Below are 25320 nucleotides of genomic sequence, written 5' to 3'. Positions count from 1 at the left end.
GTTTAATCAAATTAACTATTATGTTTCAAAATAAGATAATTAAATTATTAAGACTCATACCTATAAAAGAAATTATTGTTTTATTGTGGAAGAATGGACAATGCTTATGAAGTCGAAGCTGTTATTGTCACCAAAATCTGTCATTTCCTTTGAATCTGAAAGTGGAAGCAACTATTAAAAAATACCAAATCCACATCTTTCTTTAGGGAAGCAACCTTGAATACAGACCTTGAATTTTGCTTCTCTATTCTTAGTGAAGTGATACTGTATGAGTTATTTAATCTAGCTGCAATGTTAGTATTTTAAAAACAGAAATAATAACTGCCTTTTAAGGTTTTGTAAAGCAAGATAATACACATGAAAGGGATTAGCACTTACCCAGCACAAAATTGAAGTGCCATTCTTGGAAACAATTGTAGTTGTGTTTTTTTTGTTTTTTTGTTTTTTTTCTTTGAACATCTAGATACCTAGAAAACTGGAATGGTTTCTCTGCTACACTTTATAGTCTTTGTCATTCAAGTCAAGGGAAATTGAAGGAGAGAATGGCTATACCTCAACCCGGAGACGAACATGCAGCTCTTTGCAGCTGATCACAGGAGTATTTACTGATGCTTTTAGATTTATGCCATTCTGTGTGGGAGTAGCGATTAGATTTCTTAGTTTCCAGGGTCTAAAGGCTGGGTCTTGAAGAAACTACTTCATCCTTCCCCTTCAAGAGTCCTCGCTATCCCTCTGTCTCTGCACCTGAGTTCCCAGAGACAGTTCTCTTCATCCTCCTACATATCTATACATCATTTGTTTTAAAATAATAATTAAAAAAAGTATTGCGCTGCTACAGGTTGCCAAGCCAGCCTCCCTGATTTTATCTGCCTGGGTGCCTAAAATTCTACCTGTTGGCTCAAAGGTCAAGCATCCTGATAATATATTCTGTTTCCTGATGATTCAGTTGCTTCTTGCTCACTGCTTGCTCTCCAGCCTCTTTCCGCATTTATCTGCCTGGTGTTCATGTTCCAACACCTTCATTAACCTAAGTTTCTCCTGTTGTTACATACATACTCATTCATGTCTGACTCTTAGCAACCTCATGGACTATAGCCTACCTGGCTCCTCAGTCCTTCGGACTTTCCTGGCAAGAATACTGAAATGAGTTGCCATTTCCTCCTCCAGGGGATCTTCCCAACTTGGGGATTGAACCCACATGTCTTGCATTGTAAGCGGATTCTGTACCACCGAGCCACAAGGGAAGCCCACACCAATTATACTGTTTGTCCTCTAAAGTGTTCAGAAAAATTAGTGAATGTAAAGGTCATATAACATTGCTTCTGGGAGTTGTCACAGCAACAGTTAGACTTAACAGAGTGTATGTTGCCTTGGTAACATTGAACAATATAGATCAAGAATGTTAGTTATAAACAGGAATTTCAAGAAGATTCTGTGGAGAGTAGAAGTCCTGTGCCATGTTTTCCTATCCCTAAGGTCCTCATGGTGGATGGACAGTGGTGAAGTATTTTATATTTTGCAATTTAGAAGACACCTTACATTTTTATCAACTCACTTCTATCTTAAGGTGCCTTTATGAAGTTTTGTTACCCTCATTTAAAGAACTGAGATTAGAAAGGTCAGTTAACTTCCTTCCAGTACAATGTTTTTTTCTATTGCATTGTGCTATCTCTAAGCCAAAAGCAAATACAGAACTAGACAACAGACAAATTTTTAGATTTACATTAAAAGTATACTCAGATGATAATAAGATTCAATAGTCTTAAACAAACAAAAAATTTCGTTGAGTACTAGGTCCCTGAAAGCAGTTCACCTTGAAAGACTATAAGTACAGCGTAATAATGCTGCTGCTGCTGCTACTGCTGAGAAGTCACTTCAGTCATGTCCGACTCTGTGCGATCCTGTAGATGGCAGCCCACCAGGCTCCCCTGTCCCTGGGCTTCTCCAGGCAAGAACACTAGAGTGGGTTGCCATTTCCTTCTCCAATGCATGAAAGTGAAAAGTGAAAGTGAAGTCGCTCAGTCAAGTCCGACTCTTCGCTATCATTGTTTAAAACTCCTCTTTTGAAATTGCTTTCCATATTTTTAAGAATATTCTCAACAATGGCAAAGATTTAACCTCCAAGAGTAGCTTTGTTATTGGAAGCAACCAAAGAAAAGGCGACATCACTGGCAAAATCTCTCCCTTCCCACTATAACTATTTTGAAAGAAAAATATCATAAATATAAACTTTCTGGCATATTTGATAAAGCTAATAATTAAAAATTTAAATAATGACTCTATTGTCAACACATCTTTCAGGAAACATATATGCAATTAATTTCTGCTTGAAGATTGTCCTAAGTGATAAATTTAATGTTACCTTCAGCAATATAAAAGAATTGACTACATAAAATAAACATGCTCTCCAGGGTTTATCCAGAGTTTCTTTGTTCCACAATGTTGGTTTGATTCCAGACATTCATTCAGGATCAATACAGAGAAGCTTTAGATATGATAGTGCAAGAAGTTTCTCTTCTGCAATGATGAGAATTAAGTCTGATGCCCAAGACAAGAACTTAGAATCCGGAGGCCTGGAAGGGTTTGTCACTGACAAACATTGTGAATTTGAGCACGTTATCTGCCTACTTTGGCCCTGAATTTCCTGATTTTCCGAAGAGAACTTAACCTAGATCATCCCCACTGTTCTTTTGGCTCTAATCTTCTATAATCTTGGCTCTACCGTATCCATAGTGGCCTGATTCTAAGCTTTCAAAGACACACATTTGTACTTTCAGATACAGCAAAACGGTCTCAGTTAACTTCATGCCTTAGAGAAGAGAATAAGATAAAATATCCCTGGGTGACTTCTTAGGAGGTCTAGTTAAATAGCCTCTCATTCTGCTAGAAGAAATCTCAAAAGTCTTTTGTCTTTACATTTGGGGTGACCAAATCCATAGTAGTTCTACAAGATGGAATATTGTATGAGAGTTTGTTATTATATTGATACATAGTAAGAGAAATGTCATAAATTGCTCTTGAAGTTTATTCTGTTTTTCTATTTTGACAGTTTTTTCCAAATACATCATAATATAGAAAAACATTGTAACATTCTAGAGTCAGTAGATGTTAGTAAAACCCATCAGCCAAGACAAGGATATCATGTAAAGTGGTAAACCTCTAAAGGCAATTAACAAAATAAAGCTGTCTAAGAGTGAATTCACATTTAATGATGAGAAGCTGGTATTTCTGATGACAGTTGTGTTCCCCCCAGGCAAAATTTGTTGACATTGCCATTTACATACCCAAGAACATTGATTTTTGAAAATATTAGGGTACTGCTTACTAAGAGGTAACATTTTATATCATTACATTTTTTTTTCCAGAACCAAACCTGTCTCTTATCATGAACGAGCTCTCTTTTCAGATTGCAACTCAAGATGCAAATGTTCAGAGACAAAATGGGAACCCATATGTGGTGAGAATGGAATCACGTATGCATCGGCTTGTCTTGCTGGTTGTCAAACCTCCACCAGGAGTGGAAAGACTACTGTAAGAAACCTTCTCTAAAGTGTGTGCCCCTAGGCATGCAACAGTGCTTAACTATACAACCCTATGTGGGCTCAGGGACCGACGTAGGAGCAGACCACATTGATAGAATCCATGGTGTTTACTCTGCCTTTGTTCTTTTGTGTGGTGACAGGAAATGAAAGCATCACTAGTAGAATTACGGTTGTTGGAAGAATTGGGGTTAGAGTGAGAATAATGAAACAGGCTGGAGGAAATTTGTAATTATGTAATCTAGTTCTCTTATTTTACTAGTAAGGAATATTAGCCTCAAATGAGACAGTCTCAGTCATAAGATCATTTAATAGCATCTGCCTTGGGCTCCATCTCTCCTGATCCCATGACCAGTGGTCCTTGCAGGTTTTGGAGGACAGGACAAATAGAGGCCAGTATAAGGAAGTTTAGCCCAAAAGGTCTAGACCCAGGGGTCAGAGATCCAGAGGAGGCTGATGGTTCTGAGATAGTTCTGCCTGAGATATCAAGCCAATCTGTGTAATGATGAAGAGTAGATGGCTGGAATCAAGGATTCCTATAGAATGTAAGAGGAAGACAGGGTTGGAAATATAGGTAGGAAACCAGTTGTGAAGAGTATCATGTACTTCAATTAAGAGTACTATGTACTTCATTAACAGATTCATTCTTCTAATCACACCTTTACAGCCCTGTCCCTAACAGACTCTTCCTTATACTCATTGTGTATAAGGCACAGTGGTCAGATGGCTTTCTGCTTGTGACTGATGAAATCTACCTGTATTTGACAGCCCCAGAGAGCTTAAAATTAAACCACCCATATATTTATGTATTCTTATCCACTAGATTAACAACGCTTGGGCAACCACTCTATAGACAGTCTCATGCTTGTTGATTTTCCATTTCTTGTTATTTTGACATTTTATTCAGAGAAGAATGGATTGGTCTCTAGCAACACTGATATTAAGACCACCCCACCCATCTGAAATCTGAGCTTTAACATTCCCTTCCTTTTCTTCCTTCTTGTCTTTCTTCCACCCAACCTCCAATTTTGGCCACTATACTCTTTGGCCTAAACCACTTGAAGGATTTTCTTTTCTTTTACTTTGGATTTGCTTTTTTTTTTTTAATTGAAGTATAATTGATTTACAATGTTGTGTTAATTAGTGCTGTACAGCAAAGTGATTCAGTTATATACACATTCTTAAGATAGTTTTCCATATGATTTATCATAGGATATGAATATAGTTCTCTGTGCTATACAGTAGGACCTTCTTGTTTATCTACTCTATATATAAAAACTTATATCTGCTGACCCCAGCCCCTACTCTATCCCTTCCCTAACACCCTCCTCCCTTGGCAACCACCAATCTGTTCTCAATGTCCATGTTTCTGCTTCATAGATCATTGCATTTGTGTCATATTTTAGATTCCACATGTATGTGGTAACATATAGTACTTTTCTTTCTGTTTCTGACTTACTTCACTTTGTGTAATAATCTCTAGTTGCACTGAAAGGTCTCTCTTAACCAGAGCTTCCATTTATTGAAAATGTTGCATGCCAGGGACTAAGGGAAGTGCTTTAAAAAAATATTTAGACATCATAATGCTCAAGTGATTGGGTATTATTTTAATTATTTTGTGAGAATTGAAGCATTAAGATACAAGGGATCTGCCTAAACGTATGTATCTGGTGAGAGGCAAAGTCAAGATTCAAAAGCTTCTTACCAGACACTCAAAACAAAATCAAAAATCCTACAGTGCTATTCCTCTTCGAAAAGGAAATGGAACTTTTATTTCATTTTTAACTAAAAATTCACAAAGTCTTTTGTAATAAAAAAAAAATGACAACTCATTACATGTACACACTCACACATGAAACTTACAGAAATAAACTGATGAGGGATTATGAAAATTGCCTCTTTATCCAAGATTTAGTTGTGTTTTACTTATCAAGGTTTTTCTTTCCTTCTCATAATCACTATATATTCTTTCATATCTTCAAACTGTGCCCATTTATTTAACAAATTTTTACTAAGCGCTTAAATTGAGGGCCTGTTTTTAAGCCTACATGTACAATGATAACAAAGCAAAGAGTTTCTGCCAGAAGTTACACTCTAGTGGGGATATGTAGTTTAGAATTAAATGGTTATATAATATCCTGATAAAAAGTAATAAATGCTGTGAGGAAAACAAGTTAGAACAACAGTGTGGAGAGATGGAGGTACTGTTTTGAATGGGTGGTTTTGAAAGCTCTCTCTAATGAACTATCTGAGCAGAGACCTGAAGGGTATGTGCCAACCATGTAACTCCCTAGAAAAATTCCCTAACAGAGAAAGCAGGAGGACCATGAGGCCTGCCTGGACTCACCACGTTTGAGGGCTGGCCTGGGTCCCCTGAGAACTCGTGAAGTAGAGGGAGAAGGGGAAGATCACAGAGCAATGAGATCAGAGTGGGACTCAGGAGATGCATCGTGGAGAGTGTGGAAGCCACTCTAAGGACATGGGGTTTTATCCAAGTCCAATGAGAAGCCACTGGGAAGTTGAGAATCGTGATGCAATCTGACTGCCGTTTTTAAAGGCTCAGTTGGGTTATTGCAGAAAAGAGACCAGAGCCAGGTAAGAGTAGAAACAGGTCAAGCGCAAAGAGACCATGGTGGCTTAGGTTTAGATGTGGCAGGGAAGAAGGTAAGGTAGCGTTGGACTTGGTGAGATTTGCTTAGAGATGGTTCCGTAGGATCAGTAGTTTGTAGACCATCTGCTCTTTGGGTACTGAAATGTTTTCTCTCTTGATTTCACTTTGCTTGATACAGTCTAACACAGAAAAATCAAAATTTCCCCACTGTTTCTCTTATAAATGTATACTATAAAATCATTTAAAATAAATATATGTCTTTAATGTTACATACTATTTACCTCAATAATTGGATCTTTCCCTACTGTGTTACAGATATTTAATAATTGTACCTGTGTGGGACTTGCAGCCTCAAAATCAGGAAATTCCTCAGGCATGGTGGGCAGATGTCAAAAAGATAATGGATGTGCCAAAATGTTTCTGTATTTCCTCATAATTGCAGTCATCACATCCTATACTTTGTCTGTAGGCGGGATACCTGGATACATATTGCTTCTGAGGTAAACCTTGAATCTCCCTGCCCCAATTTTAATAGAAGACACACCATCACCATCTACAGCAGTGACTTCCAACTCTGCTCTGTGGAGTCACTGTGATTCATTACAGCACTCTCAGGAAACTTGTTCCACTTTTATGCTTTTCTCCCTTTAGGTTTTTATTCAAACATGTGGTTGGATAGAAATTTTTTCTATTGTCATATAATTTATGCTTGAACATTTTTTTATTGGCTCTCCTCTCACAAATTGATGCAATATACACATAAATTCAAATGTTAAAATACTAGTTTTGTAACGAGTATTCTTGGTGGTAAAAGTTTCCTCCCCATTGAATTAGTATTGCAATTATTACTGTTATACAACTGATCAAAATAACCTAAAGATACTACAAATTTCGATTAAATTGTTAAACATGAAAAGTCACCATTTATTGTAAGTCAGTCTTTTATGAGATGGATTAGGTGACAGAAATTAATTCATACATCAAAGGATTATTTTTTCTAAATGAAGCTAATCAAAATAGCATATATATTTTTAATTTCCCACAGCTTATGTTATAGAAATTGATCAGGAATATTTATATAAAATAGGACCAAACATCCACAAATCTGTTTTCATAAAAGGGTTTTTAAAAAATTATTTATTAGTTATTAAATTTGGGGGCTGTGGCACAAGGCATGCAAGATCTTAGTTCCTCAAACATGCATCCCCTTCCCTAGATCACCAGGGAGGTCCCTCATAAAAGGATTTAATGGGAACATAAGATCTTGGTGTTTTCAAATGGAAGCATAGGTTTAGTGGGAAAGCATTACACCAGAAGTCTCAGACCGGGATCATTCTCCGCAGGTACCTGTTTCTTCAACATTTTCTTACATAGTGCCAAGTAGTCACCTGGGCCTCATGAATAAACTGGTGAACAGAGGAAGAGTTTTCCTCACCACCAGCCCATAAATGAACCACACTTTATTTTGATGCTAGAAAGAAACATGTTTGCTTAAAGGAGAAAAGTTGTAATTTTTTATCATTTTAAAGCAGAGATTAAATATTATGCACATGAAGAATTTACTACCATGGTTAACGCTCAGTAGTTATTATATATCCTCATGATTATCGCTATTAAAATCCATCAGTTCAAGCTATGTGTGCATACAATGTCACTATGTTGTGTCCAACTTGGACACCTCATGGACTATAGCCTACCAGGCTCCTCTGCCCATGGGAGTTCCAAGGCAAGAATATTGGAATGGGTTGCCACTTCCTTCTCCAGCGGATCTTCCCAAGCCAGGGATCAAACCAGTATCTCCTGCATTGACAGGCAGATTCTTTACCACCGAGTGACCAGGAAAGTCCCAGTTCAAGTTATATCAGTTCAGTTCAGTCGCTCAGTTGTGTCCGACTCTTTGCGACCCCATGAATCGCAGCACGCCAGGCCTCCCTGTCCATCACCAACTCCCGCAGTTCACTCAGACTCACGTCCATTGAGTCAGTGATGCCATCCAGCCATCTCACCCTCTGTCGTCCCTTTCTCCTCCTGCCCCAACCCCTCCCAGCATCAGAGTCTTTTCCAATGAGTCAACTTTTCTCTTGAGGTGGCCAAAGTACTGGAGTTTCAGCTTTAGCATCATTCCCTCCAAAGAAATCCCAGGGCTGATCTCCTTCAGAATGGACTGGTTAGATCTCCTTGCAGTCCAAGGGACTCTCAAGAGTCTTCTCCAACACCACAGTTCAAAAGCATCAATTCTTTGGTGCTCAGCCTTCTTCACAGTCCAACTCTCAAGATGCTCTTGTTATTTTAGATAATCTTGTACTTGGCTGGTAAATTCAGATCCACACTACTTACCAAAAGCACTCAGCATGTCACAGTGATTTTAATTCAACTTAAGTCAATAGGGTCCCATAGTTTTAGACCAGAATCCACAAAAACTAGCTATAGGTCATTAATCCTTTATTGTGCCTCATAATCTTACAAATTGTTAGAATTATTCCCTGTCTTTGCTACTTTACTAATAAAATTTGATTTTACTTTACCTAACACCATTTGAATATGTCATGTAAGAGTGATTTATCTTTTAGAAATATTAACTAAAAACCCAATACATTGCATATAATGGAACATGGCTTCTACATAATTTGCTTTCCCTATGCTAGAATATGTGGATTCTCCATAAATGCTACTTGAATTCTGAGATTCTATATCTAGTAGCCAAAAAAACAATAATAACTAAATATACAAAATATACAAAAAAATATTTGTGGATGTTTGGTCCTATTTTCTGTAGATCTTTCCTAACCAATTTCTATTATATAAGCTGTGGGAAATTAAAAATACATACAATATTTTGATTACTTTAATTTTAGAGAAACCTAGTAGTCATCCTTTGACATGTGAATTAATTTCAAAGTAATCTAATCCACCTCATTAAAGACTGATTTATAATAAACTGACTTTATTATATGCTTTAATGCACTATTTTTTTGTAATAGTGCTTTTATTATTTATAGGTGCATTAAACCACAACTTAAGTCTTTTGCCCTGGGTATCTACACCTTAGCAGTAAGAGTTCTTGGTAAGTATAATCTATGCTTAAATTATGGTAGCCATTATAAGTATATTTTAATAGTCTTCTAAATATTTTTACAGAATTATGACACATAACTAAATGCTGTAAGTAGTAGATTCATGTTCTTTTAATTTTCTTCCCTCCTTTATGTCTTTCTTCCCTCCCTCTTTTCCTTGAATAGCCTCTTCCTTTCTTCCAGAAATATTTATTGAGAATCAATGATGTACCCATAATAAAGTGATCTGATGAGAGTAATGACATTTTTTTAACAATCTTGCCTCTTCTAGTACTGATCTAGTCTCCAAAAACCCATGCTATTATAAAAGAGCCCTCTGAGAAGAAAGCAAAAAATGAATCAGTAAGAAAATCTGAATTCTAAATGTAATTTCTTAAATTATTAAATGGACGAAATTCTTTTGAGCTACTTTCAATGCTAGGGTATATCACTGGTAGAAAGATCATTCAAACAGTCAAAGCAGTATGGCTTGGAGTTCAATTTCTTAAATGTAATTGAAATGATTTTTTATGACTATCAGAATTTTCAATATTCATTAGTTAAAACCTACAGAAAACAGAGTGAATAAATCAAATTAGGTTTTGTCCTTCAAGAGTTTATATTCTAAAGAAGAAAGGGACACCATTTTACATTCCTCTGGGCTTCCCTGGTGGCTCACACAGTAAAGAATTCGCCTGCAATGAGGGAGACCTGGGTTTGATCCCTGGGTTGGGAAGGTCCCCTGGAGGAGGGCATGGCAGCCCACTCCAGTACTCCTGCCTGGAGAATCCCCATGGACAGAAGAGCCTGGTGGGCTGCAGTCCATGGATTGCAAAGAGTCGGAGATGACTGAGCGACTGAGCACAGCACAGCAATTTGACAGAGAAGAGCTACTTGGGGGGAAAATAAAAATTCAGAGCTTTAAATAAATGGGTTTATGTAACTTGGGATACAAAAAGGATATAAAAGGATATCCGATATAAAAAGGGATATACGCAAATATACCATATAATCCTTGGAAAACAATAAAAATGGAGGTCTATGCCATCATAGTTGGCTCAAATTCTACAATATTAAAACAGAGATTATCTAGAAAAAAGGTTATTGAGTCTGAAGTACATCCCAGGCTGTAATTAGTCTATCCACCTCCTTTTGGGAACATAGATGTAACCACACTGTGAAACATATCTTAAGCAAAAGAAATAATTCATAAAGTTGACCCCATAAAAATGAAAATACATTTAATCTTATATGATATCATTTATTGCTGTTATTTAGTTGCTATATCATATCCGACTCCTTAGTGACCCAATGGACTGTAGCTCTCCAGACTCCTCTGCCCATGGGTTTCTCCAGCAAGAATACTGGAGTGGGTTGCCCTGCCCTCCTCCAGGGGATCTTCCCAATTCAAGGATCAAACCCATGTCTCCTGTGTTCGTGCACTGGCAGGCAGATTCTGTACCACCGAGCCACCTGGGAAGCCCCATGTATCATTTATATACAGAACCTAAAAAATACAGCAAACTAGTAAATATAACCCACCAAAAGGCAGACTCACAGATGTACAGAATTAATGGTTGCCAGTGGTGGGGGGCAATATTGGAGTGAGGGAATGAGATACAAACTACTGGGTGCAGGATAGGCTCAACGGTCTATTGCATAGCATGGGAAATAGAGCCAATACTTTGTAAATACTGTAAATGAAAAGTAACCTTCAAAAAATAAAAATATAATTAAAAATGAAAAAGTATCACAAAGTAAATGGAAAACTACATATAGTATTTTTTTTTCAATCTATATAACAGATGAGTGGCTAACATCTTATATGGAGAATGCCTAGGTACTGAAAACAAAAATATCAAAGCTCTAAGAGAAAAGTGGCAGCGGCGGTTTAGTTGCTAAGTCGTGTCCGACTCCTGCAACCCCATGGACTGTAGCCTGTAGGCTCCTCTGCCCATGGAATTCTCCAGGCAAGAATACTGGAGTGGGTTGCCATTTCCTTCTTCAGGGGATCTTCCTAATCCAGGAATTGATCCTGGGTCTCGTGTATTGCAGGCAGATTCTTTACTGACTGAACTATGAGGGAAGCCCAAAAGCGGGTAAAAGATATAAACAACCATTTCACGGAAAAATAAATGGATACGTCTTAATATATAAAAAGATGGTCAAGGCCCCTCATAAGATTCTTACTTAACAGACAGGAAAATTACCAAATGTTGTTTGTAATGTATTATAATACAAATAGAAAATCGATACACTGATACATTGCTACTGTGAAAATTATACCTTTGCTGGAGGAGGACATTTGGCCATAACTAAAAAAAATTGCATCTAGATTTATCTTTTGACCTAGCAATCCTGCTTCTACCTGCTGCTGCTGCTAAGTTGCTTCAGTCGTGTCCAACTCTGTGCGACCCCATAGACGGCAGCCCACTAGGCTCCTCTGTCCCTGGGATTCTCCAGGCAAGAATACTGGAGTGGGTTGCCATTTCCTTCTCTAATGCAGGAAAGTGAAAAGTGAAAGTGAAGTTGCTCAGTCGTGTCCAACTCTTCGCGACTCCATGGACTGCAGCCTATCAGGCTCCTCCATCCATGGGATTTTCCAGGCAAGAGTACTGGAGTGGGGTGCCATTGCCTTCTCCCCTACTTCTAGCAATTGATACCAAAAAAATGAGCTCGCAAAAGTTTGAACTGTAATCTTACAGGGGTCCAATCATTGTGGCATTATTTATAATATAAAAGGCTACAGGCAGTCTAAATGTACATCAATATGAGACTGGTTAAATAAACTATAGTAAACCCACATAAGGGAATACTTTACAGCTGTATGGACAAATGGGGAAAAATCTCTAATGTTACCAAGTTTATTAGTCAGTACAGGCTGTCATAACAATACACCATGGACTGAGGGGCCTAAACAGTAGGAAGTTACTGCCTCATAGTTCTGAAGGCTGCCATGTCCAAGATCAATGTGCCAACAGACTGGTGTCTGGTGAGACCTCTCTTCCTGATGCATAGATGGCTACCTTCTCATGGTGCATTCACACAACCTTTTCTCTGTGCAAAGACAGCAGTCTTTGGTGCCTCTTCCTCTTCTTATAAGGACAATATATACACTACAATGCATAAAATGGGCTTCCCAGATGGTGCTAGTGGTAAAGAACTTGTCTGCCAATGCAGGAGACATAAGAGACACAGGTTCGATTACTGGGTTGGAGAGATCCCCTGAAGGAGGGCCTGGCAACCCACTCCAGTGTTCTTGCCTGAAGAATCCCATGGACAAGGGATCCTGGCAGGCTACAGGCCATAGGGTAGCAAAAAGTCAGACATGATTGAAGGACTTAGCACACACGAATGTAGAAAATAGATAACTAACGAGAACCTGAGGGCTTCTGTGATAGTTCAGTTGGTAATGACTGCCTGCAATGCAGGAGACCTCAGTTCAGTTCCTGGGTTGGGAAGATGCACTGCAGAAGGGATAAGCTACCTACTCCAGTATCCTTGGGCTTCTCCTGTGGCTCAGCTGGTAAAGAATCCTCCTGCAATGCGGGAGACCTGACTTTGATCTCTGGGTTGGGAAAATACCCTGGAGAAGAGAACAGCTGTCCACTTCAGTATTCCGGCCTGGAGAATTCCATGGACTACAGTCCATGGGGTCATAAAGAGTAGGACATGACTGAATGACTTTCACTTTCAATGAGAACTTACTGTATAGCACAGATATACTGTATAGCAGATATATATACAGATATACTGTATATTCTGTATAGCACAGAACTTACTGTAGAACACTCTACTCAGTGCTCTCTGGTTACCTAAATGGGAAGAAAATCCAAAAAAGAGGGGATTGCCTGGAAAATCCCATCGACGGAGGAGCCTGGTGGGCTGCAGTCCATGGGGTCACTAAGAGTCGGACACGACTGAGCAACTTCAGTTTCACTTTCATGCACTGGAGAAGGAAATGGCACCCCACTCCAGTATTCTTGCCTGGAGAATCGCAGAGATGGGGGAGCCTGGTGGGCTGCCGTCTATGGGGTGGCACAGAGTCGGACACGACTGAAGCGACTTAGCAGCAACAGCAGGGCTTCCCTGGTGGCTCAGAGGGTAAAGCATCTGCCTGCAAAGCAGGAGACCCAGGTTCGATCCCTGGGTTGGGAAGATCCCTTGGAGAAAGAAATGGCAACCCGCTCCAATACTCTTCCCTGGAAAACCCCATGGACAGAGGAGCCTGGTGGTCTACAGTCCACAGGATCGCAAAGAGTCGGAAATGACTGAGCAACGTCACTTTTACTTTCATGTATACATACAGCTGATTCATTTTGCTATACAGCAGAAACTAGCACAACTTTGTACAGAAACTATATAATAATTTTTTTAATGGCAGCCTCCCTATCAGATTAGGGCTTCACTCTTACAAACTCATTTTACCTTATCTCCTTAATTATTTTGCTTCCACATGCAATCACATTGGGAGTTAAGGCTTCAACTTATAAATTATGGAAGGATACAATTCATATCAAATGATCTCCAGGATATGCAACTAAGTTTAAGAAAGCAAAATGTAGAAAATTGTATACAGTATGATGCATTTGGTGTAAGTATAGAAAGGTGAAAATATTATACACATACACAGGTATTGATATTTGCTCTTGTTAACAAGAAACAATGGAAGCATAAACTAAAAATGAATAATATTTTTTTCTAAAGTTGCCTGTTAGGGAAGAAAGAAAAAAACAGGGGGAGAGAACAGGATGGAAATGAGACTTTGTAAATATAGCTGCCATATAATTTTTAGTTTGAAAGAATACAAAAATCTTATATCATTTTAAATAATTAAAAGAACCAAAAAAATTCTTAAAACAAATCAAAACTAACTGTATATTACAGGGTGACACACCATATAGAAAAAACATAAAACTACATGAAAAACAGAATTACTATGAAATCCCCATTGCTTCAGTATATTTTATAGTATTGTTTTTAATAGTAACTTTAGCATTGTTATGTTAAAACTATTATATATTTTAAGATAAAGCAGATGTTATGTTAATATCATTAGGAATCAATATTTTCAGCATAATAGAAAAGTGATAAAAAGCATAAAATATTGTAAGTAAAATTCATTAATTTAAACTTAAGATGTCAATATGAACTCATATAGTTTTATTTTAAAATAATGTGTATTTTATCACTGTGTCTCCTGAAAAATCTAGAATCTATTTAACCCAGGAGAAATGAGCACCCATAGCAATGAATCCATGGTATCCAAATATCATTCTGCAATAAATAAACCATAGGACCTTGGAAAACTGACCAAGGTCTAGGTTAGAAAATACATAACATGATTGTGGGACAACTTTTGGTGCAAGAAAGTGAGAAAGCTATCAAAGGGATATATCCAAAGGACACAGGAACAATCTGAGGACCTTGGTCCAAGGTGAGATAATTTCAAAATAATAAATAAAAATACTATTATATTGATATATAATAATCATTATAATTGCTCCAGTGTCTCAAAATACATTGAATATAAAAAAAGATATAAATTTGTAATGATACCTAAGTAATTTTGAAGAATACTAGGACACTATCTCATTCTTAAAACAGGAAAGAATTGAACATTTACCGTGCCTTCCTTCTACTAATTGTATTTCAAAGTAACCAAGTAAACAATGATGAAGATAAGTTCTTTTATAAAGAAATCTTAAATTATTTACACAAGAAATAATGTAATTTTGAGAAATCTGTTTTGCAAACATCAATATTTGCTAAAAGCTATAAGTGAAAATGAATGAAAATTTTAATAATGGAGGGCATAGCCTGAACCTCAGTTTCATTTTAACATTACTGCGAGTGGCAAGTAAGTGGAAAGTGTCTCCTGTCTGAACACAAATCACCTATGTCTTGTTCCTGCCTGAGTCAATACTTGGCCTACCAAATTATTGGGAAAATGAAGGATAGGAGAACAAAGCAAATGATCTTATGAAACAATCATTCAAATCCAGACTGTGGCACATTCTACAGGACATATGTCTTTTTTCAAAAATCATTACTATAAAAAAAAATATGTTGGGAAAGAAGCTGATATAAAGAGCCATTTAGGTAAATTTAATGTGTCTACCTTGGTTTGAATTCTGGTTAGAATGAACCAGTTCTAAAGACATTTAGAAAAGTTTGAAAGTTGAAGACATTTAGAAAAGTTTGAATATGAGTTCAATAGGATTAAAAAATTATTTTAATATGTGTTATGTGTTAAATGGCATAGTGATTTTTTTCATTATAGGATTTTTATTTTATGTTTATTATATTTATATATATATTTTTTAATTTTTGGCCAAGCTACACAGGATATGGGGTCTTAATTCCCCAACCAGAGATCAAACCCACATGCCCTGCATTGGAAGTGCAGAGTCTTAACCAAGAGACCACCAAGGAAGTTCCCATAGTGATATGTTTAAAAAATCCTGTCAGTCAGAGATGTGTTCTGAAATACATGCAAGGAGAATTACTTAGTATCTGAGATATCTCTTAAATTGTTACTTTTAGAAAGTTTCTGGATGGACAATAGATTGAGGGACTGAAGAAATATGACACAGAAATAACAAAATTTTAATAATTGCTAAAGTTAGTGATGGTACATAAAGTTGCACTATATCATACTCTCCATAATTTTGTGAAGGTTTGAAATTTTGCCTTTATGAAAATTTTAAAACATACAGAAGATGACAAGTATTTGAGTACTGAGGAATGTCTTCATGTTATTAAGAGCAATGTAAAGTTATTAATAGTTATCACCTGAATGTTTTTAGGTGGCAATCCGTTTAGTTGGAGAACGTATATAAAAAGAATTTTTATTTATGATGTCAAATAATCCAAATTAACCATTCAACTTTATCAATATAAGCTTTACCATATAGCTTTACTTCATCAATATAAGCTTTACCATATAGCTTTTAGTGATTGTGTTTATGGGACTCTATGCAAAATAAAAGTTTAGGCAGTTAGTTCTTTTTTGAATCTGGAATTCTTGTGGTACAAAGAGGGAGTTGTTACTTAGGTCTGACTCTTTTGCGACCTCTACCAGGCTCTTCTATCCATGGGATTTCTCAGACAAGAATACTAGAGTTGGTTACTATTCCCTTCTCCAGGGGATCTTCCCAACCCAGGGATCAAACCTCTGTCTCCTGCATTGGCAGACAAATTCTTAACCACTGAGCCTCCAGGGAAGCCTTTACAAAGAGTTGAGAAACTCTTGCAAATCATTTCCTTTGTAAATGTATATTTTCCTTACAAAAGGGAAACTTATGCTCTGTCTTCAGAGCTGCTTCTCTGACTTCTGCTTCTCAAAATTATCAGCTCAAAATAATCTTTATACCAGTGGCATATTCTGGTCTCCTGGAGAGGCCCTACTATTTCCAAAGAAGTGAATTTGGGACAGAATGTGGTTTCTGAGAGTCATTCTTTGTTCAGTTCAGTTCAATTCAGTTCCATCGCGCAGTCGTGTCCAACTCTCTGTGACCCCATGAATCACAGCACGCCAGGGCTCCCTGTCCATCACCAACTCCCAGAGTTCACTCAAACTCATGTCCATTGAGTCGGTGATGCCATCAAGCCATCTCATCCTCTGTCATCCCCTTCTCATCCTGCCCTCAATCCCTCCCAGCATTAGGGTTTTTTCCAATAAGTCAACTCTTCGCATGAGGTGGCCAAAGTATTGGAGTTTCAGCTTCAGCATCATTCTTTCCAATGAACACCCAGGACTGATCTCCTTTAGAATGGACTATTTCCAAAGAAGTGCATTTGGGACAGAATGTGGTTTCTGTGAGTCATTCTTTGTAGGCTAACCAAAAAGATATGCATATATTTTTAAAGGCAATTATTTGTTTTTCTCACAGCAGGAATCCCATCTCCCATATATTTTGGAGTTCTGATTGATACTTCATGCCTCAAGTGGGGATTTAAAAGTTGTGGAAGTAAAGGATCCTGTAGATTGTATGATTCAAATGCTTTCAGGTACCGTATCAAACTCTTTCCTAAATCTCATTGCTACCACATGCCAGGTTTGCAAGAGGCAACTGGCATGAATAATCCTCACATAGTTTCATCTTTTGTAAAGAAAAGGAGAATCTAATCCAGAAGTTTGTTCTGTTTTATAGAATAATTCTATTATTATCTGACCATTTGGCTAGATCTTTTTTTTCCTTCATTCTTAATCTTGACTCCCATCATTTAAAAAAGATAAGACAGAAGATTTCAGAATAAAGTAGGATTTTCAAAGTTTATGCACACAACTCAGTTAATTCTTTGAAACTCAGAAGCATTTAGATTTAGGTCACATTTGGGGTTTAATTCTTTTCTATCCGCGCCCCCCCCAAACTGAGCCAAACTGTCCCATTTACGTCAGCTATAATCCCCCTGGGCAAGATTTGGATTTGGCTCTAAATCTGTCCGGCTTTTATTGCCAAACTGATGTTCAATTATTCCAGTACTTGAAATGCATAAAAGTAAAAGGTTTTCTCTATGTGTGTATGGGGTTGAGGGCATGGATTTTTCACTATCGTATCATTCAGTGCAGTTCAGCAAACATTTAGTCCCCTTATTGCTTAAAGCAATGCTTCAATGGCTTAAAAACAAGAAGGACTTTTTTTTTTTTTTCAATTTACATGCTGAGTACTCTCTAGAAAAATAAACTTGGTGCTAAACCCTATAAGTTGGAAGTTGGATGTGAATTGAGCTGACCATCTCAAATAAATTTGCTTGACTTAATAGGCTTTGATGATATGTGAGAAATTTATGTTGGTCTTTGAAAGGGACCTGATCTATGAGGAAAATTGGCAGTTTATTCACATTTACTTGGGCTATATTTTACTGTAAAGACAGTGTAACTCAGAGATTATGAGTGTACATACAAGGTGACCAGCATGAATAATTCAACCTGTGCTTTCAGCCCTTCATGTCTCATGATCTAATAGAACTAAAGGCTTCTCGTGGAAGAACCTGATGTAAACCTCTGGTTTGCTTAGGTCACTCTAGTGTACTGAGACCTCCAATTCCCCCTTAATGTTACTTCTTGCAGTTTTTCTGTAGGAGTGAATTTGGCCAAGTTTCAAGGGGAGGATAACCATATAATTTATCATTCAAATCTGGATATTTTTGACAAGGAAAGAAGGCAGATTACCCTGGGACAACACTAGTTTATGCTAGCTTATGCTGGGACTGTTCTAAGCAAACAGGTAATAAGGAAATAAGTTACAGAGAGGATGGAAAGGATTATATAATTAGCAGTAGCTGAAAATGATGGTGCTACTAAAAGTTTGCTTTATATTAGCTTACTGCCTTCAATAGTCTGTCAGATGTTCACAGAAAGGCCTTTTATAGCCACTGAATCAGCATTCTTAAAGAAAACCATCCTAATGATAGTTTTATTGATATTGATTGATTTCACTGATACTGATTGATTTCATTGATATTGATATTTTTGGATATTACTATATTTTATTTAAAATTGGATAGCTACAATAATTAAGACTGAGATTCTGTCTTCTTCTAGACATATATACCTGGGACTAACCATGATGCTTGGCATAATGTCCATTTTCCTAAGTACTGCAGTGCTTTTCACTTTAAAGAAAAATTATGTTTTAAAACACAGAAGTTTCAGAACCAAGAGAGAAAGAACAATGGTGTCAACAAGAATCAGGAAGGAGAATTGTACCACAAATGATCATTTGCTACAACCCAACTATTGGCCAGGCAAGGAAACACAACTTTAGAAAAATGGTGGTGACTTGAAGCCATGTTTTCTGATTTCTGGAAATTCTGCATACCAATTTTAATCAGAAGGGTTTTAAAGGCGAGAATTCTTTCTCCTTTCAAAAAGCTGTCTACTTTGTTTTTGATACTGTACCTGATAACAAATATAATTAGTCATGTTGTAGAAGGTGTAGATGGTAAAGTTAATCTTAAATATTTTAATTTATAAACAAATTCCTTATATTATTTACTCATTCTGCTGAATTTTGCCTGTGCCTATTGATATATTAGCTATACTTCTAGTAGAACAATTGTCAATATAATTTAATGGCTGTATGTAACTTCCAAACTGACATACTTGCCTAGGATAAGAGAATACTTAAGAAAAAAAAATTAAACATCTTGTGTGTGTGTTCAGTCACTCACTTGTGTCTGACTCTCCGCAACCCCACAGACTGTAGCCTGCCAGGCTCCTCTGGTCCATGGAATTTTCCAGGCAAGAACTCTAGAGTAGGTTGCCATCATTTCCTACTCCAGGGGATCTTCCTGACCCAGGGACTGAACCTGTGTCTCTATTGTCTCCTGCATTGGCAGACAGATTCTTTACTACTAGCACCACCTACCTAAGAAACATCATCCTTCAAATATCAACCTGATGATGGTGTTTGGATAGAGTAAGAACATGTGGAGGAAGATTTCTTTTTAAGCTCCTTTCTTTTGAAATACAGTAACTGATATAGATTACTATATCAATCTATATAGTATCTATTTGCTCTATCATTGCAAATGATCTTGGAGGATTCGAATTTTGAATTACTAACTCTTCTGCTGTTCATTATTTCTACTTTTTGTGTGAGATTTTTTTTAAGTGACTGTAGTTGTGAAGTAATAAAATTGATATGCTTTCTTGTCCTTCTATGAATTTAATGGAGTAAAAAATATTGTTAATACTGCCCACATTTTAAAGTATATAAGTAACTCCAGACTTATGACTGTGACATGGTACTGATATATATTTGAAAGTGAATTTCTGAAAATCTACAATGAACTTACATATTATAATAGGAACACAGAGTGATGGGTTGAGTGGTGGTGGGTATGATCCCTTTTGGTGCCCTTCCTGGCATCCGTCTCAAGGTTTCTGGATGGGGTGGTACCACTGGTACACCCTGCCATATAGTTCTCTGTCTGCAACTGAAAAAGTCAAGCCAGGCATTTCCTCTTGACTGGCTTCCTGGTCTTGCTCTCACTAAAACCATCAGATTCAGCAGTCCGCCATCTTTAATCTTCAGCTCTGCTATGCGTTACGTCTTTCTTCCTCTATCACTACTGCACCCTAGGAGGGACCTGACCTTCCCAAGGAAAACAGACTTAGGTAGATCCAGCCCTCCCCACAAGTAAAGTCTTGAAATTATGCCACAATTCTTAGCAGCCTTCAGAAAACACAAACAGGGCAGTTCCAACAACATGTCTTTTTGAGACATTTCTTAGGAGACCAAGTTAAACAAAAAGGTCCAGCTGAGAAATGCAGTCACCTTACTCACACAGTTCAAGGATCACGTAGTATAGGCAAAAGGATTTATAGTCTCTAAATTTCCCCTCTTATGTACCAGTCCTGAGAATAAGATGAATGCAAAAAACCAGAGATGAAAAGTGTGGGGATGGAGAACAGAAAAAACCTCTTTAAATATATATTATTTTTTCCCTTTTATTTGAATTGGTGGTACAAGATTATTTCCTATTTTGCTATTTTTTAAAATGAATATAGACTGGTTTTGTTTCTAGAAGGCCTACTTCTGCTGCTGCTGCACTAATTTGTGAGCAAAAATCCCTTTTGTTGTCTCAGTATCAGTCTTACCCATAACAAATATTTACTGAATGGGTGAGTAGGTACACTTGTCAAGAGTTTTCTTTGTAGAGATGTAATTAAAATTCAAGTTCCTCATCCTGTCTCCCACATCCTCTTTATTTTTCAAAGCCTTTGTAGCAATATCCTGAAAAATAACTTCTTTGCAAGTAAATTTCTAAACAGGATCCTATCCAATGTACTCTTGAATGACTTGAAAAATAAAAATTAGCATAAAGGATACTTATAATGACTTTTTCATAAAAACACCAACTGTCAACAAAAAGCATAGTTTTATGCATACCCATTACTTGAACAGTAGAGTTATACATACTAAATTTAGCTGTATGGTATAGGAAGGTATCATTTAGGCTCAAAGTAAATTTAGTAAAAGGAACCTTGATGTTTTAGATGAGTAAATTCATCTGACAGAAGTAAAGAGATTTTTTTATGGCTCAGAAAATAAATGATTTTTTTTTTTTTTTTGACAAATCAAACCCCATTTCGGAGATCAAAAAATTCTCTCAGCCCCAGGGCCAAATATTAGAGGTAAGGCCTTGACAGATGTGTGGAATCCCACAATTGCACCACTTTATTCATTTACTGTACATTCGTGATCCCTGGAGGTCACCAGTACCTCAAAAGAACATCTGATTCACTCTAACCTGCAGACAGGTAATGTTCTAGCAGTATAATTTTATAAATGGAGTGAATTAAATTGAATTAAATAATTTGCTCAAGGTGGAGGCAGTCACAATAATGCTGGCTTCTTCCATTATATTACAATACCTCTAGAGCAAGTAATAAAAGCAAACAATATAAAACACCTAAAAATAGCTGGAAGAATGTTGTGACCATGCGAATTTAAGAAATCTTCACTTACTGTAAATTTGTAGACATAAAAGGAGACTGAAAGAGTAAATTGACTATAACATGTCTGGCTATAATTGTTATAACAATTTTAAGTGTAACAATTAATATTAATTAATTAAGCACTCTCTTTACCTGTGCTAAATGCTTTAGACACATTATCTCAATTTCAAAGGTCAAAATAACTTAGTGTTAGGTGTGAGTACTGATATGAAGTTTCAGAGGAAGCTTAGAGAGTTTTAGTGACTCTTCCAAGGGCAAGGTGTTCTCATAGATGGTAAAGCCAAGATTAAATCTGAGGTTGATCAAATTCAAACAGCTATGTTGCTGCTGCTGCTGCTGCTGCTGCTGCTACTAAGTCGCTTCAGTTGTGTCCGACTCTGTGCAACCCCATAGACGGCAGCCCACCGGCTCCCCCGTCCCTGGGATTCTCCAGGCAAGAACACTGGAGTGGGTTGCCATTTCCTTCTCCAATGCATGAAAGTGAAAAGTGAAAGTGAAGTCTCTCAGTCGTGTCCAACTTGTAGCGACCCCATGGACTGCAGCCCAAAGGTTGTTGCTGAACCACGAATAGATGCCAGGATTCTTGACCTCCAGAGGAGAAGAATTCAATCTGGGGCCAGAGACAAGGCTTGATTGCTCAGAGCTTTTGTGCAACAGAGTTTTATTAAAGTATAAAAGGGATAGAGAAAGCTTCTGACGTAGACATCAGAAGGAGGCAGGAAGAGTACCCCCCCATTGCTAGTATTAGCAATGGAGTTATATACCTTTTAATTAGTTACTACAATGAATCAAAAGAATGTCTGGAGGTTGTAAAGATCTAACTAGACCCATTTCCATAATTTACATTTTAAGATAGCAGGATTAGCCAGAAGGTTTTCAGGAAGGAGAAACTGTCCTCAAGCAGGATACATTGTTGTTGTATAATCCCTAGTACAGAATTTAAACTGAGTTGTGTAATTGAATAAGGCTAGAAGGAACTGGCCCTGGGTGTTCTTTGGAAGGAATGATGCTAAAGCTGAAACTCCAGTACTTTGGCCACCTCATGCGAAGAGCTGACTCATTAGAAAAGACTCTGATGCTGGGAGGGATTGGGGGCAGGAGGAGAAGGGGACGACAGAGGATTAGATGGCTGGATGGCATCACAGACTCAATGGATGTGAGTTTGAGTGAACTCTGGGAGTTGGTGATGGACAGGAAGGCCTGGCGTGCTGCGATTCATGGGGTCGCAAAGAGTTGGACGTGACTGAGCGACTGAACTGAACTGAACTGAGAAGGAACTGGCAACCCATTCCAATATTCTTGCCTAGAGAATCCCATGGACGGAGGAGCCTGGTGGGCTGCAGTCCACAGGGTCGCAAAGAGTCGGACACGACTAAGCGATTTCACTTTCACTTTCAAAGAATGTAGACAAAAAAAAGTTTATCCTTTCCGCCCTCTTTAGAATTCCACACCCCTATCTCCATTTCGAGCCCGAGACCCCTTTATCCTCCTTGGGGACCCTGGATTTCTTATCAATCTGCCTAGGAACTGACTCTCTCAGCTCCTAAATTGTTGTCTTCCACTAACTTCCAAAATCACTGCAGATGGTGACTGCGGCCATGAAATTAAAAGACACTCCTTGGAAGAAAAGTTATGACCAACCTAGATAGCACATTCAAAAGCAGAGACATTCCTTTGCCAACAAAGGTCCATCTAGTCAAGGCTATGGTTTTTCCTGTGGTCATGTATGGATGTGAGAGTTGGACTGTGAAGAAGGCTGAATGCCGAAGAATTGATGCTTTTGAACTGCGGTGTTGGAGAAGACTCTTGAGAGTCCCTTGGACTGCAAGGAGATCCAACCAGTCCGTTCTGAAGGAGATCAGTCCTGGGATTTCTTTGGAGGGAATGATGCTAAAGCTGAAACTCCAGTACTTTGGCCACCTCATGCGAAGAGTTGACTCATTGGAAAAGACTCTGATGCTGGGAGGGATTGGGGGCAGGAGGAGAAGGGGACCACAGAGAATGAGATGGCTGGATGGCATCACTGACTCAATGGATGTGAGTCTGAGTGAACTCCGGGAGTTGGTGATGGACAGGGAGGCCTGGCGTGCTGCGATTCATGGAGTCGCAAAGAGTCGGACACGACTGAGCGACTGAACTAAACTGAACTTTGCTGAAAGTCAATTTTGCACATGGACGTTAGAGAAGTTTTAGCATACTAAATCATGTACATAGTTAAAAAAAATCAAATGATTTAAAATGAGAAGTAAACAGTCCTCCACACCACCTTCACTTCTGTTCCTCAAGAGAATTACTTCTAACTAGTTTGGTTTGTTGGTTTTTCTGATGGTGACTTCCATTATCTTTAAATAGTATGCACACACCACTTTCTTGAGTTATTATTGCAGGCAATGTTTATTGACTGATTATGTCAGTGTTCTATTAGATTGAACTAATTTCACTTACTCATCCCTCAGTAATCTCTACATAGTGAGGTCACTATTTTAGTTTCCTCAAATATCACATTGATACCTTCATTTCTTATTTAACAAACATTGAGTATTATAATTTTCCCCGCTCTACAAAATGAAGACCTTAGAGATCCCCTCCCTTCCCTTTATATCTGCAAACTCTGGTATATCTTTCTGTTAGCTGTACCTCTATTTTCACATTGTTAAAATGTCAACTCTGCAACTGTTACACATAGGAAAGGCTTGAAGTTTACAATCACGATCAATGTCAACATCATCTACTATTGAAGTTATGAAATCTACCATTAAGAAAAAAATTAAAAAGAAGGAAAAACATATTTAATGAGGACCTACTATGAACCAGCCTAATGGTAGCATATTTAAATATTATTAAGTGTGATGTTTAAAACTGTTTTATGTTTGAAAACTGTTTTATGTTAGCTCTCATATGTTTGCAGAATCTCGGATTCTTTGATGTGATGCTATAGATTGCCAATCTCTAAAGGGAGTGTGCATTTCAAATTTATTTGGCATTAAATCCACAGCTTTATTAACAAGTCTTGGACCTGACTAATCTTCCATACAATATATTTGGAAAACACAAGTTTATCCCCCTCTTTATTAAAAATGTTGCTATCTTTGTCAGCTTCTGGTATCAAATTATGCAGTTTTCTAAAATTAACTAGAAAACTACCTTGCTTTTAAATGTCTGGAAAAGATTTTGTAGCACAGGAACTCTCTGCTGCTCTTACATTTTAGGCTTTTTTGAGAAATAATACCTTGAAAAGTTGTGTATTGGTTATTGTAGCTTTTCCTAAAAAAATTTATTTACTGATTTCAACTTTCAACATTTATAATTTTTCTAGAAAAACCATCTAGGTTTTTAAAAGGCATTTTTAACCTTGTAAGCTTAGGGAAATTAAGATAATTATTATGCTTTTCCTATTCTTAATTTTGTATATTTGGATTTGTCTTTTTGGCATATTGTGCTTGCCAGGAACTTGTTTCACTGGACTTTTCAAAGAAAGAGCATTTGGATTCTGTCTCCCTGCTACTTAATTAATTTTTTTTTCCTTCTACTTTGTTTATGCATGCTTAACAAAAACACACACAACTGTTTACCTAAAAAAAAAATTACTTACCTAAATACTTGATGAGTAGGCATATAACTGTATGATCTAGCTTAGAAAATTTA

The 25320-nt window shown here is 37.4% G+C and overlaps 1 protein-coding gene and 1 non-coding gene across 2 annotated transcripts in view; both read left to right on the top strand.

Moving 5' to 3' along the window:
- SLCO1C1 (solute carrier organic anion transporter family member 1C1) overlaps positions 1–18927 on the top strand; it is a 68120-nt gene extending 49193 nt beyond the window's left edge. The window contains exons 10-14 of the mRNA XM_052640789.1: positions 3366–3531; positions 6466–6650; positions 9150–9214; positions 17099–17313; positions 18754–18927. Of these exons, the coding sequence (XP_052496749.1) occupies positions 3366–3531; positions 6466–6650; positions 9150–9214; positions 17099–17313; positions 18754–18927 (805 nt within the window). The remainder of the gene's footprint in view (positions 1–3365; positions 3532–6465; positions 6651–9149; positions 9215–17098; positions 17314–18753) is intronic.
- TRNAC-GCA (transfer RNA cysteine (anticodon GCA)) lies at positions 13290–13361 on the top strand. The gene has a single exon. It is a non-coding gene; the product is annotated as a tRNA-Cys (tRNA).
- Positions 18928–25320: the final 6393 nt, after the last annotated feature.

This window comes from Budorcas taxicolor, chromosome 5 (assembly GCF_023091745.1).
Source record: "Budorcas taxicolor isolate Tak-1 chromosome 5, Takin1.1, whole genome shotgun sequence".
Classification (NCBI taxonomy): domain Eukaryota; kingdom Metazoa; phylum Chordata; class Mammalia; order Artiodactyla; family Bovidae; genus Budorcas; species Budorcas taxicolor.
This window is presented reverse-complemented; position numbering and strand designations above follow the sequence as displayed.